The sequence below is a fragment of the Cetorhinus maximus genome, chromosome 14 (assembly GCF_964194155.1).
Source record: "Cetorhinus maximus chromosome 14, sCetMax3.hap1.1, whole genome shotgun sequence".
Taxonomy (NCBI): Eukaryota; Metazoa; Chordata; class Chondrichthyes; order Lamniformes; family Cetorhinidae; genus Cetorhinus; species Cetorhinus maximus.
The window spans coordinates 30,362,467-30,376,875 of NC_135892.1; the positions used below are offsets into that span (position 1 = coordinate 30,362,467).

A 14,409-nucleotide genomic window follows, 5' to 3' on the forward strand; every position below is an offset into this window, starting at 1 on the left:
ATTTAGCTCCCAGTCCTGATCCCCTTGCAGCCATGTTTCTGTAATGCCCACCACATCATATCTGCCAATTTCAATCTACGCCACAAGCTCATTTACCTTATTTCGTATACTGCGTGCATTCAGATACAACACTTCAGTCCTGTATTTCCTGTCCCCTTTCTTATTGTCATCCCTTTATCTGATGTGCTTGAAGTTAGATTCCTAGCCCTTTCCAAACACTGTCCTTTTTGTGTTCTGGAGACTTTAATAGTCTCTCCTGGGCTCTCCTATCTTTTCAGTTTTTTCATAATTTTCCATGAAGTTGAATCCACCCCCCCCACACGCTAACCTGCTGCTTTGTTTCCCGTTAGTCATGCTTCTTGGAGTTTTACCCTTCCCTCCCCTCCCCCCCCCCCCACCACTTTCTAGTTTAAAGGGTCCATTAATTGGCGGGAAGCACATTCCCCATTCCAGCTCCCCTGCTAGCCCTTTGAAAATTTGAAACTTTTTTGGAAGCATCAGGATCCTGCCACCTCCAGAACCATGATTTACAAAGCCCGCCAGCACTTGGTCCCAACCCCACAGCCCTTTGAAAATCCTAGATATGATTTTAAGGCAGCAAAGCATAAGAAATCCTGAGGACAAAGAGAAAGGAGGGGATTTGTGAGGCTAAGCGGATGGTCTTTGGCTCATTCAATCAGAAAGCACAAGTCAATGGCAAACATTAAACCTTGAAAACGAATCATCATGTAGTACGGCTGGAGACCTGTAACACTTTCCACTTGCCTGGATGAGTGCAGTTCCAACAACACTCAAGAAGCTCAACACCATCCAGGGCAAAGCAGCCCACCTGATTGGCACCCCATCCACAAACATTCACTTCCTCCACCACCGACGCACAGTAGTAGCAGTGTGTACCATCTACAAGATGCACTGCAGCAACTCACCAAGGCTCCTTCGACAGAACCTTCCAAACCAACGACCTCTACCATCTAGTAGGGCAAAGGCAGATGGGAACACCACCACCTGCAAGTTCCCCTCCAAGTCACTCACCATCCTGACTTGGAAATATATCGCCATTCCTTCACTGTCGCTGGGACAAAATCCAGGCACTCCCTCCCTAACAGCACTGTGGGTGTACCTACACCACATGGACTGCAGCGGTTCAAGAAGGCAGCTCACCACCACCTTCTCAAGGGCAGTTAGGGGATAGGCGGCAAATGATGGCCCAGCCAGCAATGCCCTCATCCCGTGAGCGAATAATAACTTTTTTTAAAGATCCAAACACTCTGGGCCATGTGAACTCACCTACCATTATTGGTTGAATTTAGTCAATTCACAGCTGTATCCCACCAACATGGAGCAGTGAAATGCTGCATCACACTGGAGAAGAAGAAACTTGCAGCACTAATCCCAGCCTGCAGGCTTCTATCATCTGTCACTTGCGAGAAATATATTGAAGGTGACCATTCCCCTCCCAAAATCAAATGACATCAAGTTGACCAAAAGTTAGCACTAGGAACCTGAAAATTGTGGACATGGTTGGAAGCATATAAGAATCACATAAATAAATGAGCTAAATAATCTTTTTGTGATGCTAGGACAACAACCTAATGAGTGTGGAAGGTCTACTGTTGAGCCCAAGAAATGTTTTGGCAGAATTGTTGGTGGCTGTGTATCCAAACCACACTCCTGGCCTTGGCAAATTAGTCTTCGTACCAAGTAAGTGACTTGCCTCAGAAAACAGTTGGTAAGAAACCTTTCTTAGATAAGTTACAAATGAAGTCATGCAGCCAGTCTCTTTTACACACTAGAAACTTAAACTAGACCAGCTACATAAATACTGTGTCTTCAAGAGCAAGACAAAGACTGGGTACTTGCTTCAAACATCATCTTGACTCTCCAACATCTACAAGGCACATGGGATACTCTCCACTTGCCTGGAAGAGTGCTGCTCCAACAACACTTAAAATTCTCAACACCAGCCAGGGCAAAGCCACCCACTTGATTGGCACCCCATCCACCATCTTAAACATTCACCCCGCCACCATTACAGTGGCAGTGGTGTGTACCATCTACAAGTTGCACTGCAGCAACTTGCCAAGGCTTCTTCAACAACACCTCCCAAACCCCTGACCTCCACTGCCTAGGACACAGCCATCAGATGCATGGGAATGCCACCACTTGCACGTTCCCCTCCGAATAACACATCATCCTGACTTGGATTATCACCCTTCCTTCACTGTCACTGGGTCAAAAACCTGGAACTCCCTTCCTAACTTCTCCGTGGTTGTACATTCACTAAGGGGACTGCACTGGCTCAAGTAGGCTGCTCATGGCCACTTTCTCAAGGGCAGTTAGGGATAGACAGTAGGTGATGGCCTTGCCAGTGATGCCCACATCCCATGAACAAGGTTTAAAAAACTGGAATGGCAGAAATGAGCTGGTACAGAAGAGGAAACTGGCCGTGGAATGGGAGCAGAGAAAATATACCAGAATGGTAGCTGAGATGTGGGATTTCAGTTAGCTGGTGAAACTAGAGAAGCTATGATTGCTTTCCTGGAAGCAGAGGAAGTCCTGGGGAGATTTAATAAAGATGTTCAAAATGATGAAGGAGGGTGAAAGAATAAATGAGCTGTTTTGACTGGCAGGAGGGTCGATAAACAGAGAGTACAAATCTTTTAATAATTGGTAAAAGGACCAGTGGCGATTAAGAGAATTTTTTAAGCCTTGTATTATTTACATTCATATACCTGTTCCAGGCCTCTGAAGCCATTCTGTTAAAGCTTTTCAATCAATTGATGTTATATGATTAAAACTGTCTTGTGTATCACAGTTTTGGTGTTCACTTCTGTGGAGCGACTCTTATCGATTCCAAATGGGTACTCACAGCTAAACATTGTTTAGAAAGGTAAGAGAATGCTGCATTGGATGCTCATAACCTTAAAGACCCTTGTTTTCACTGACCAACATTGAATCCTGGTTCGACAACATCTTGATTTTAAGTTGCTCAATCTTGCTTCCACATCCTTCCATGGCCTCGCCCCTCCCCAATCCTCAAACCTCACTCCAGCATTGACAGTAATGCTTTCAACTTCCTAAAGCCTAAGTTCTGGAATTCCCTCCCTAAGCCTCTCTGTCTCTCTAACCTTCTCTCTTCCTTTAAGATGCTCCTTAATACCTACCTTTTTGACCAAGCTTTTGGCCATCTGTCCTAACATCTTCTTACATGGCTCAGTGTCAAACTTTGTTGGGTAATGCTCCTGTGAAGCACCAGGGGGCATTTTATTACCATAAAAGCACTATTTAAATGAAGCTGTTGTTCTTGTAAAGACAAATGTGACAATTCCAGGTAGCTAAATTATTCACTGCATCTGTCGCAGATCCTTGAAACCTTCAGCCTACAAAGTCTATCTTGGAATACACAGAGAAGTTGCACGTGAATTGTCGAGGCAGATAATTAGCATTAGAAAAATAGTTCTCGGACCCAATCGGAATGATATTGCTTTATTAAAGCTTGACAGGTATTTATTTTCATTTCTTTTTCATATGTGCCTTTGATTTTAATGAATAATTTCCCCCTCTGTTCATGTTGATGCAGTGCTTGTGAAGGATGCACTTCCTACACCCTAAGTCGTTACATACTGTAAGATTAATACTCTTACTCCGAAGTTAATGTGTAGTGTTGGATCAGAATTGAAGCAATCTTCATTTGCCCCTGATTTATCCTTTCAACCACACAGGATGAGATGAACGAAATGGAGCATCAGGAATCTAAGACATTGGGCTGAATTTTATATGGGGGGTAGGATACCCACCCAAGAGTATAAAAGTCAAGGGTGAGCCAGCCTCTACTTGGCCAGCTTGCAGGCCCCAGCAAGGGGGCTGGGGGGGCAGAAGATGAATGATCAAAGCAGGAATATTGGGGGCATTCACACCTTAAGGAGGGCCTTTGATGGGCACAGGGGGCCTAAAAAGGAGGCACCCCCCAAATTGCCTGACCACTTGACACTGGCCTCCTCCGTCGTGAGTAAAATCCCTGCAGGGCTGAGGGAGGCCCTTAAGTGATCACCCAACACCTCCCCACCGCTAGTAAAACTGCAGTGGGTGGGGGCAAGGAGGGAGGTAAGTGGTGGACATGGCGCAGCTGCCATGGCGCTCAATTTTATAACCCCTCCTGCCTGCCATCCTGCCTGAAAGGCGCCGTAAAATGCTGGCCATTGAGGCCATAGTTTTGTATGAGCATTTAACGGGCCAAGTCTTATTGGAGAAATAGTGTTTATCAATGACACACAAGGGATAAGACAAGGGTGTGGGACTAGGACGAATGGTCTTTCAGAGAGCCAGTGCAGACTCTATCGGCTGAATGGCCTCCTTCTGCACTGTAAAGATTCTGTGATTCTGAGATTATTAATGCACAAATTGTCCAATATGCTCAGGGGATTAAGAGATTCAGCCTGAATTGCACAAAAGGCATCTTGTCCTTAGCCTCCCCTTAACTTCAAAGAAGTTGCTGAATTTGCATGTTAATTGCCTATTAAACTTACCACAGAAAATTAGTGCTGGTAATTGAGTATAATTGCTGTTTAAACAACATGATAATTCTAATGCAATGTCAATCAACCTCCCTTGCCCAGAAAGGGGACAGTTTAAACTATTCAATCTCAGTCCTGTGCATGATAAAGTCTTCCAAGAGGTGTCAGCTGTGGCTCAGTTCATAGCACCCTCGCCTTTGAATCAGAGGGTTGTGGGTTCATGTCCCATTCCTGGAAACCAAGAACTGTGAATGTACTCGAAAAGAGTTACATGCGATCTGTTGATAACTCGAAAGAATAAAGTCTTCCAAGAGATTCAGAACATTTTAAATTTTAAAATTTAGAATTATTTTCTTACTTTTCCTTTGTCTTTTTTTCTCTTTCTTAGTCCAATTTTTTTCTCGCTCTCTTTATTTCTTTAATTTCCCTTTCTGTACCTGATTTGACTCTAAGTCATCTTTCCTTCTCCATCATTCCTGTTTCTTTCTTAATCCTTAAATCTTGTAAATCATCGACTGCTGGTTTCACCATTTACTAACTCCCAGATGCCCCAGTCCCCACAATGTGCCATTATCAGCTTACATTTCCAGCTAGTTATGGAGCAAAGTTGTTTTTTGAGCTAAAGGTTGCAGGATGAAGTCTGACAGTGCACATCGCAAGATATATCTCTCCAAGCAGATCTGGTCCCATGTGTTTCCTTAAATTCCTCCCCTTTAGCAGAGGTGTCAACAGATTTAAGTTAAATGAGTTAACACCTCTGCTTAAGCAATGGAGAAGAATTTCATATGACTATGTTAAACATTCTATTTTCATATACGAGTGTACAATATCACAGCCATTGTCTTTTCGCTTTGGCCATGAAAGCTGCAAATCAAGTACAATGTTCACTGCAATTATTGTTGAGAGACATACAGATACTTGTGTCCTGAGGACCACTGACACCCATAATAAGTGTCTAATAGTTACCAGCAAATGGGGCAGGGTTCACCTTCGGCTTCAATTAGCAACCACTGGAATGACCTCTGGAAGTGTTACTTCCTCAATGGCCCTCCTGTTCTGCAAAGGGCACATTAAAACTGAACCCAATTTCATGACAGAAAAGCCATATAATAAATAAGATGGAGAAGTTCTGGTGCACAAGTCTGGTATTTGTGACTGAAACAAAACTCACCTGCAACAGAGCTCAACCCATCACCTCTACTTCTACAAAATAAAGCATATATGGACTGCCAAAGTCTTTATTCCTCCTTTCGTGTTACCATGTCCAATCTCTCTTTCTCAGCATTGTGCATAATCAATGTTTGCCTTTTTTAACTGTCAGCCAGGCAGGAGAGGAAACTAGTTGTCTTTAAGATTCAGCTGGAAATTTTTACTGAAAATTGAACTATTGACATGAAAATAGGCAGTCATTTTTCTTCCTGCCTCTGACCCCAGTCTTCCTCTGTCTCCTTCTCTCTGACTGTAGTCTTTTTGCTCTGTCCCCTAACATAACACATGCTCTGTTATTTATAAAGCACTCAATAAAAGGTACAATAGGGCTATAATTCAAGTAGGCATTTTTATAATTCACTTTTAAATACAGCTGATTTGTTGTTTTTCAAAAAGCACTTGACATACCTGAATAAAGTCATTCCATGTAGCATCGCCAGTAAACAATCATCAGTTTTCAAGCTCAAGGTAAAAAAAGTACATGTCTGATATTAGGAAGCAACCATCTTATGCAAATCAAATTGAAATAAAAATGATTTGTAACATATCTTTTGATTTTAGGCCAGCAGTGCTGAATGACAAAGTTGCTATAATCTGTTTGCCAACGGAAGGCTATATATTACCAACTGGAGCTGAATGCTACGTTACAGGCTGGGGTGAAACACAAGGTACATATTAATGCAAATATTTCTTAATGTGAAGTAACATGTCCTTAATTGTTTGCTTTTTCCTCTCCTCTTTTCTCCACTAATTTGCCTCCCCCTTCACCTGTATTCTCCCAAAAGCATTGATTCCAGGGCTGCTCATTGTTCGTGGATGCTGATAACATGCTTAGGTGGTATGAGCCTATGTACCCAACAGGTCGATGTGATGCATCTAATGTGTGTGTGAAGAGAGTTAGCATGTTTCCCACTTCGTGTGTGCTAGTTTGCTTCTCATTTTCAACCCATACACCACTGGCTGGCAGCAATGTGAAACGGAGAATCAAATGTGTAAGTCTTTACCTGTCAGTACACAGCCTCTCCATCGACACGCCCTCAGCTGTGCCTCCTCTTGGTAGCACATGGAAACTGGGTCCCTCACAGACCCAGCCTAAAGCTTCAGAGGAACTTGGAGAAGATTTGGCTCCTAGACAAGCAGTGTGGGGTCCCACTGGTATGTGGACAAGCCCTGACACTCAAACTAAACTTACAGCTATGGGTGAATAACTCCAGTGTTTGTTTATTGTGAGGAGAATTGAATACAAAAGTAGGGAAGTTATGCTTCAGTTATACAGGGCATTGGTGAGACCACATCTAGTGCAATGTGTACAGTATTTGACTCCTTATTTAAGGAAGGATGTAAATTTGTTGGAAGCAGTTCAGAGAAATTTTAGAACCATAGAATCGTAGAAAAGTTATGGCACAGAAAGAGGCCATTTAGCTCAGCGTGTCTGCGCCATTCCAGTTTATAGATTAATTTTTTAATCCAGTTTATTAGACTAATATCTGGAATGGGCGGGTTGTCTTATAAGGAAAGGTTGAACAGGTTAGGCTTGTATCCACAGGAATTCAGAAGAGTTAGAGGCAAGTTGATTAAAACATATAAGATTCTGAGAGGTCTTGAAAGGTCCGGTGTGAGAAGGATATTTCCTCTTGTGGGAAAATCTAGAACTAGGGGTCACTGTTTAAAAATAAGGGGTTTCCCATTTAGGACAGAGATGAGGAGAAATTTTTTCTCTGAGGGTGGTGACCTTTGGAACACTCTTCCTCAAATAGCAGTGGAAGCAGAGCCTTTGAATGTATTTAAAGCAGAATTAGATAGATTCTATATTAACAAGTGGGTGAAAGGTTATCAGGGATAGGCAGGAATGTGGAGTTGAAATTGCAATCAGACCAACCATGATCTTTTTGAATGGTGTAGCAGGCTCAAGGGGCCGAGTGGCCTACTCCTGCTCCTAATTCATATCTTTGTATGTTCATATGTTGTGCATACCTCGGGAGAGTTGAAGGCTAAGGAAGTAAACCCTAACGAAAAATCTGGAGTGGAGCCAAAGACGGTCTGATGTCTAAATATATCATCTTTCTGGCAACTCCTGCAACCAATCTAGTGTAAAATATAGTGCTTTGCATTCTTTTGGATCCAACCATCAGCATCCGGAAGATGAATGTGATTCTCCAGGACGTTGTCAGTGGCTGAATGGCAATGTGATGCTGAAGGTTGTTAATAGCTTCAAATATCTAGACTCAACAATCGTCAGCAATCTGTCACTTGATGCTGAAACCAGCATACAGAAGCTGCAGCTGTCTTGTCCAGGCTGAGTAATAGAGTGTGGAACAACAACAACCTGACTGAGAACACCAAACTGCAAGCCTACCAAGCCTGCGTTCTCAGTGCACTCCTGTACAGAGTGAGACGTGGACAACATGTGCTCAGCAGGAGAAAAGGCCGAACAGTTTTCAGCTTCTCTGTTTCAGACATATCCACAGCATCTCTTGACAGGACAAGGTCACCAACTCAGAGGATGGTGCTAATTCCATCAGCATACACATATTAATAAGTCAACGATGTCTGAGATGGCTAGGTCATGTTCATCTGATAAACGAAGGCTGTATACCCAAGGACCTTCTATACGGTGAACTAGCCTCTGGGTCATGCCTCCTGGGTGCTACACAGACACCAGCAAATGAGATATGAAGGTGGCGGACATTGATATTGACAATTGGGAGACATTTGCCAATGCCCCTGACTTCTGGAAGCTGATTGTTTGAATAGGCATTAGAAGAGGGGAGTAGAAACAGAAGCTCAACTGGCTGAGAAGAGGGCCCAGATTAAAGAGAGGCCAGCGAATCACGCACCCTCTCAACTCATTGTCTTCTTCTGCAGCAAATGCAGCAGAGACTGCCATGCCAGAGTGCGGCACCTGAGCTACACCAGGCAAGTTGACCACTATGGCAATCATACAAGACAGAAGGTCGCCAAGGTATGAACCTGGAAAAACAGAATTGATTTGTTATTTTAACATGAGGGCATCACAGAAAATGTATTTGCTATTTTACGATGAGGGCATCACAGATAACTTCTAATTGTGTCTGGGTTAACCACGTATAAGGATTTTCAGACATTGTGGAAACAGGAGCAGAATTCTTGAACTTTGAGAGGGCAGATATGAAGGATGCTAACTGGGGAGGTTGGGGCCCAAGTGGTTGAAGGGAAATCTGATCATGTCATGGTTCTGCACTGTTTACAATGGCCCATAAATTCCGGGAAGGGAGGTGTTTATGCAAACACATTATGTCAGGCAAGGCAGTGGGTGTAGGAGGACAGTTCTCAGGCCTGCTGAGAAATTAAACTTATTCTGTCCTGAGAAATTCTCAGGGGAGCTCACACTTCAAAATAACATGCATTTATGTAGTGTGTTTAAAGTGGTAAAGCGTCCCAAGTTGCTTCATAGGAGCGATAGCAAACATAATTTGATATCAAGCCACATAAAGAGACATTAAGGCAGATGAACAAAAACTTGAACAAAGTGGGTTTTAAAGACCATCTTAAAAGAGAAAAGGTAGAGAGGCAGAGAGGTTTAGCGAGTGAATTCCAGAGCTTAGGCCAGACAGCTGGAGGCACGGCCTCCATTGGTGGAGCAATGAAACTTGAGGCTGCACAATCAGCCTGAATTGGAGAAGTGCAGAGATCTCGAGTGTCACAAGTTTGAAGGCTACAGAGATGGGGAAGGGCAAGTGAGCAAGGGGCAAACAGGAATTGAAAACAAGGATCTTCTTCAGTTCTCTACCTGTAGGCAGGTCTGACCCACAGCATCTCAATCTCCACCATGGGAAGGGCAAGGAGACGGGTCCCAAATCCATCCCAGCCGGGACGGGGATCGAACCCCATGCTGTTGGCATCAATCTGATCTATACCAGCCATCCAGCCAATCCCATTCCACTCAACCAACCTTGACCTTGACATTTAGAGTAGCATCATTACCTCCACAGATGGGGCAGACAGAAATTCTGCCCTGTTACATTTGTCCTGGAGAAGAGCCTCTAGGAATTTCAGGACTTCAGTCAAACTTTTCCCTTCTTGCTGAAGTGGAACCAAGGCCAACTGAAGCATTCTCCTTGCTGCCCTAGCTGAGAGCAGCTAACTCACCAAAGCTGGACAATCAGACTTGGACCTTCTTATGGTTTGCATGGTTCAACAACCCACTGCCTTTGCCAGCTGAGCTTTGAAGGGAGCCACAACTATACGTTTCAAGCTGTAGTCACCAGTAAGGTATGGGCTATTCCATATTAGATGTTTCAAGTACATCAGGGATACTGGCTTGCAACATTGAATATGACTAACTCATTCACTGATCAGGGCTCTGAGTCTCAACGAGGAATCTGCAAATCTGTAAACATCCTCTGCACTGAAATACTTTGTTCGAGACCCAGAGCTTGTTCATTGAAGAAAGAAGATGAAAGAAAGCCTAACATTTATATAGCTCCTTTCATGACTTCAAGGCATCCCAAAGCAATTTACAGCCAGTGAAGTAATTCTGAAGTGTAATCACTGTTCTGTTGTAGGAAACATGGCCAGCAATTTGCACACAGCAAGCTCCCACAAACAGCAATGTGATAATGAGCAGATAATCTGTTTTAGTGATGTTGGTTCAGAGAAAAATATTGGCATGCTTCACGGAGCTAACAACAGCACTTTAGCTGCTGCCTCTTCAACTCCTGACTCAAAACTGTCACAGGGACTCCCTTTTGTGCCACACGCAGGTCTTGTTTCATGCCACACCACCACTCAGGCGCACTGCCTGATCCCTGCAGCTGTCAAAAGAAGGCTGAAAATCAAGAATGTGCGGCCTGTCTCCCTGCTGCTCTCTGCACTTGCGTCAGTGCATCTCCATGGCAACGCGCTATGAAAGCACCAACATGAGATGCTCTCACTGTCGGCCCCACTCTGCTCTCTGCATTTGCACAGGGCCTCAAAAACAGAGATTTCCTCACACTTATTCCATTGGGAAAAAGAAAGCTTTGCCATAGTGAAGGTTTCTTTACAATACCAATCTTTTTACAACAAGTTCTTCAATTCATAAACTTCTAACAAATAGCTTAACACATACTGTGCAGGTAACCTTTTCATTTTTTCACAATTACACATAATGTATTCAGAGTTATAAGAGATTAACCAAAACAAAAGCAAGTACATGTGACAAGTAGAATTAACAGGATTTAAACATCATAGAATTATCACAACTCAGAGCCAGCATTTTCTTCTACATCCTTTCTTAAAACTCTGGATAGGACATCAGCAATTATGTTGTTTTTCCCATAATCTTTTTATGGTCAACCAAATATAGTGAAGGTACATTGATGTTTTCCTTTAACAACATCCTGACCAGCTTATATTCCTAATATGTGCCATGGCTTTTCAGCAATTTTGGTGGAATTGCAAATCTATACTCTGGCAGCCTCCTCCTCTTCACATAGGGATGCATATCAGTCATGCTATATAATACAAATTAATTTTGCATAGGTTTCCCATTTTAATGCTGAAGAACATAGGGTTTCCTTATTCTTCTCCTCTGTTGAAGGAAGGATGCTTTTGATTGGCCCTTTATGTTTGTTAAAGAAAGCATGTGTTTTGATTGACAACAACTTCAAAATGATCTCCCTCAATCACTTCCTTCAGAACCGATTTTGTCATTTCATTGATTGGATCAATTCCAAATGAATAAACCTGCACTCAGGGAGTTATGCTCCTTTGGCTCAAGTCATCATCTAGTCTAGCCGAGAGATGTGCACTGCCTTCTGTGCATGTACATATTGTTCCCACTGATGCTCCAAAAGTGGAACCTCACCTCTGCTTCTTTCAGAATTTCATGGAAATATTTGTTTACTCCCTTAATTACAAATTCTTTTACAAGCTTATTAATCGTTACATTCAGCTCAACAACTGCTCTGGTGAGTTCAGTTACCTTTGTTTCAGAGTCATCTGCAGAACCGTTTTATAAGTTTGATAACTTTACACGGGCATTTGGTTCATCTTGGAATCTTTCTTCCATGGTTAGTGACTGCTCCTTGGACTCATTCGCGCATTAGATCCTCAATCTGTTTCTTAATTGTTACCTTATCTGCTTTGAAAGTCTGGATCTACTCTTCCACACCACACATCTCATCCTTTTTCTTCTCCAGAATGCATCTGAGTTCAAGAATTTCATTGCCCTTTTCACAACAAAGTTCCAACAGTTCAGTCATGGTTTTTAATTCTGCATTCAACAACCTGTTCTGATTCATCAGCAATTCCTTTTCCTGTTCAAGGCATTTTTGAAATAATTAATAGAGATTTCTGCTACTTGAAGTTCATCAAGTTTTAAATGGAGATCTAGGTTGAATTTGCTTCTACGGGTTTATCATTTGGACATTTCAAGTCCTCTTCAGATGTTCTACTTCTTGTGACTGACACTCAAGTGTTGTCACCGGTTCTCATTTTTCATTATCTAACTCATCTTTTGTGCATGAAAGTCGATTCTGTACACTGATCACCTTTTCCGTAGAAGATCCTAGTTCCTCACGCAACCTTTGACATTCTTGCATCTCTGATACTAACTTTTCTTGGCCCTGAGGTAGCTATTTTTCCTCTTCATTCTGTCCAGCTTTATGAGCTTGGGCTCTAGTTACTACACAACCAAAAAGCAGTCCAGGATATTCCTCCTGCAAAATTTTTGTTTCTCTCACCTCAACCTGCTCTCTCAAAACTGTCAGAGACGTTAATAATTTCAAGCCTGCCAAACCATTACCCAGTATAAATCTATGCCTTCCATAGGTAAAGTAGGAACAATTCACACAGTAACAATTTTGTTTACTAAGTCGCTACTTAATGGAACTTTACAGAAGGGAGCAGGTTCATAAGTCCCATGAATAACTCCTATTAATATTTTCTTTTTCATAAAACCATGTGGAAGACAAATCCTACCATCAACCACCATCATAGCAACATAGGAAATAGGAGCATGAATAGGCCATTCAGCCTATCGAGCTGGCTGAGGAGGAGATGCAGGAGCTGGAGGTCTCCTCCGATGAGGAGGACATCAACAAGGATGAGGGCGAGGAGGTCTTCGAAGGCAACAATGATGGCGATGAGGCCCTCGCACTGGCCAGATCAGGCAGGAGTGCTCAGGAGGTCTTCATAACTGCTAGATTTGTGGAGGATGATGATGACATGCAGTGAGGAGACAACATAAAATTCTCTCATTGCATCTGGGAACGTTTGACTCCAGTCTGGCTTATGGCAGTGTACCCTCTGTGATAAGGCTCCTGTGATAGAGACGCATTGGAGGCCCTAATAGTCGCTCGATTGTAGATGGAAGATGACAACATGCAGTGAGGACACTCCATAGATCTTCACATAGTCTCTGAGAATGTCTGACTCCTGTCTGGCCGAGGGCAGTTCACTTGCGCTCTGTGATTAGAGCCATATCATAGAGATGCAGCCATGAAATTTTAAAAGCCTCTGATCCCTTATCCACCTTTAGCACCTGACCCCTTCAGAGGCACAACGTCACTGGCCACAGATGCTGACGAAATGGGGGCCAGCCCCACCTTAAAGGTGCTGAGAGCGCACAGAGAATGATGGAACTCTGTGGCGCCTGCCCACGACATTCTGGCAGCAATGACAAGCACCATCGAGGTACAGGCATCAGTAATGTGTCCGGGGAGTGTGAGGCTGGACCATCACTTTGATCTGAAGGCTGCACAAAGCACAGGGAAGAGACCCTGGACTGAGACACCTGCCTTTATTCTGTACAGAAAGGTTTCACATCTGAGTGACACGAACACTGTTAATCAGAACAAGGAGCCACAGGCAGCGAGACATTCTTGGGAGTTTATTTACAATAGTGAACATTATGTACAAGTGATTAACACCCATGCCCAGAGAAGGGGTAGCTGGAGTGAGATCGAGCTGCCATGTACCTCTATCGCATACACACTGTTGAAGGCCAACTATGGCATCAACCATAGAATTCAGCCCACACAGCAGTGCAGGAGCAACATCCTGGACCAAGGTCTCCATGGTGATCACATCCTACCAATGCTGACCTCAGTGCATTGGCATGCCAGTGCTATCACCTCAGCCTGAAAGCAGATGGACTCCTCCATTGTGCCTTGCAATCTGAGGAGTGCAGCAGACGTCTCTTCCTGGTGTTCCTGAACTTTCCTTTGCAGCTCCAGCAACTGTGACATGACCGAGTCCAGAGGCTCGTCATCTGACTCAGAAAATATCTGGCCTCCAGCAGCCCTCCGAGTGCCGGAGACCTGGGAAGTCCCTGCCTCCGCCTGCTATGGATCAGAAAGTGTGATGTGCTCACCAGACTGTGATCCCGGGGCTATTCTAAAGCTAGGTCCCACCGAGGCATGTATCTCTGCACTGGTGGAGGGTGTGGGTGAGCGCTGTGACGGGACTTCATGGATGGTGCCTCCAGATTCCTCGTCAGAAGTTTCTTCGGGGCTTGGTTGGAGGCCCTGTGTCGTGGACTCCGTCGGTTGTTTCCCAGATGTGCCTGCGGAAGCAAGGAGAGATAATTAGTGCATGGCAGTTGCCTGTGAAACAGGACAGACACATCAGTCACAGCATGGCTGCCTGATGGATGTTGCACTGCTGGATCCTCACTTGGTAGAGCACTGTTGACCTCACCATCAGCACAGGAATGGTCCAGCTC

At 43.8% G+C, this 14,409-nt stretch overlaps 1 protein-coding gene across 1 annotated transcript in view; it reads left to right on the top strand.

Annotated features, from left to right (window-relative positions):
• plg (plasminogen) overlaps positions 1–14,409 on the top strand; it is a 125,258-nt gene that overhangs the window by 95,793 nt on the left and 15,056 nt on the right. Inside the window, exons 14-17 of the mRNA XM_078556734.1 lie at positions 1,581–1,701; positions 2,816–2,890; positions 3,363–3,503; positions 6,285–6,391. Coding sequence (XP_078412860.1) covers positions 1,581–1,701; positions 2,816–2,890; positions 3,363–3,503; positions 6,285–6,391 — 444 coding nt within the window. The remainder of the gene's footprint in view (positions 1–1,580; positions 1,702–2,815; positions 2,891–3,362; positions 3,504–6,284; positions 6,392–14,409) is intronic.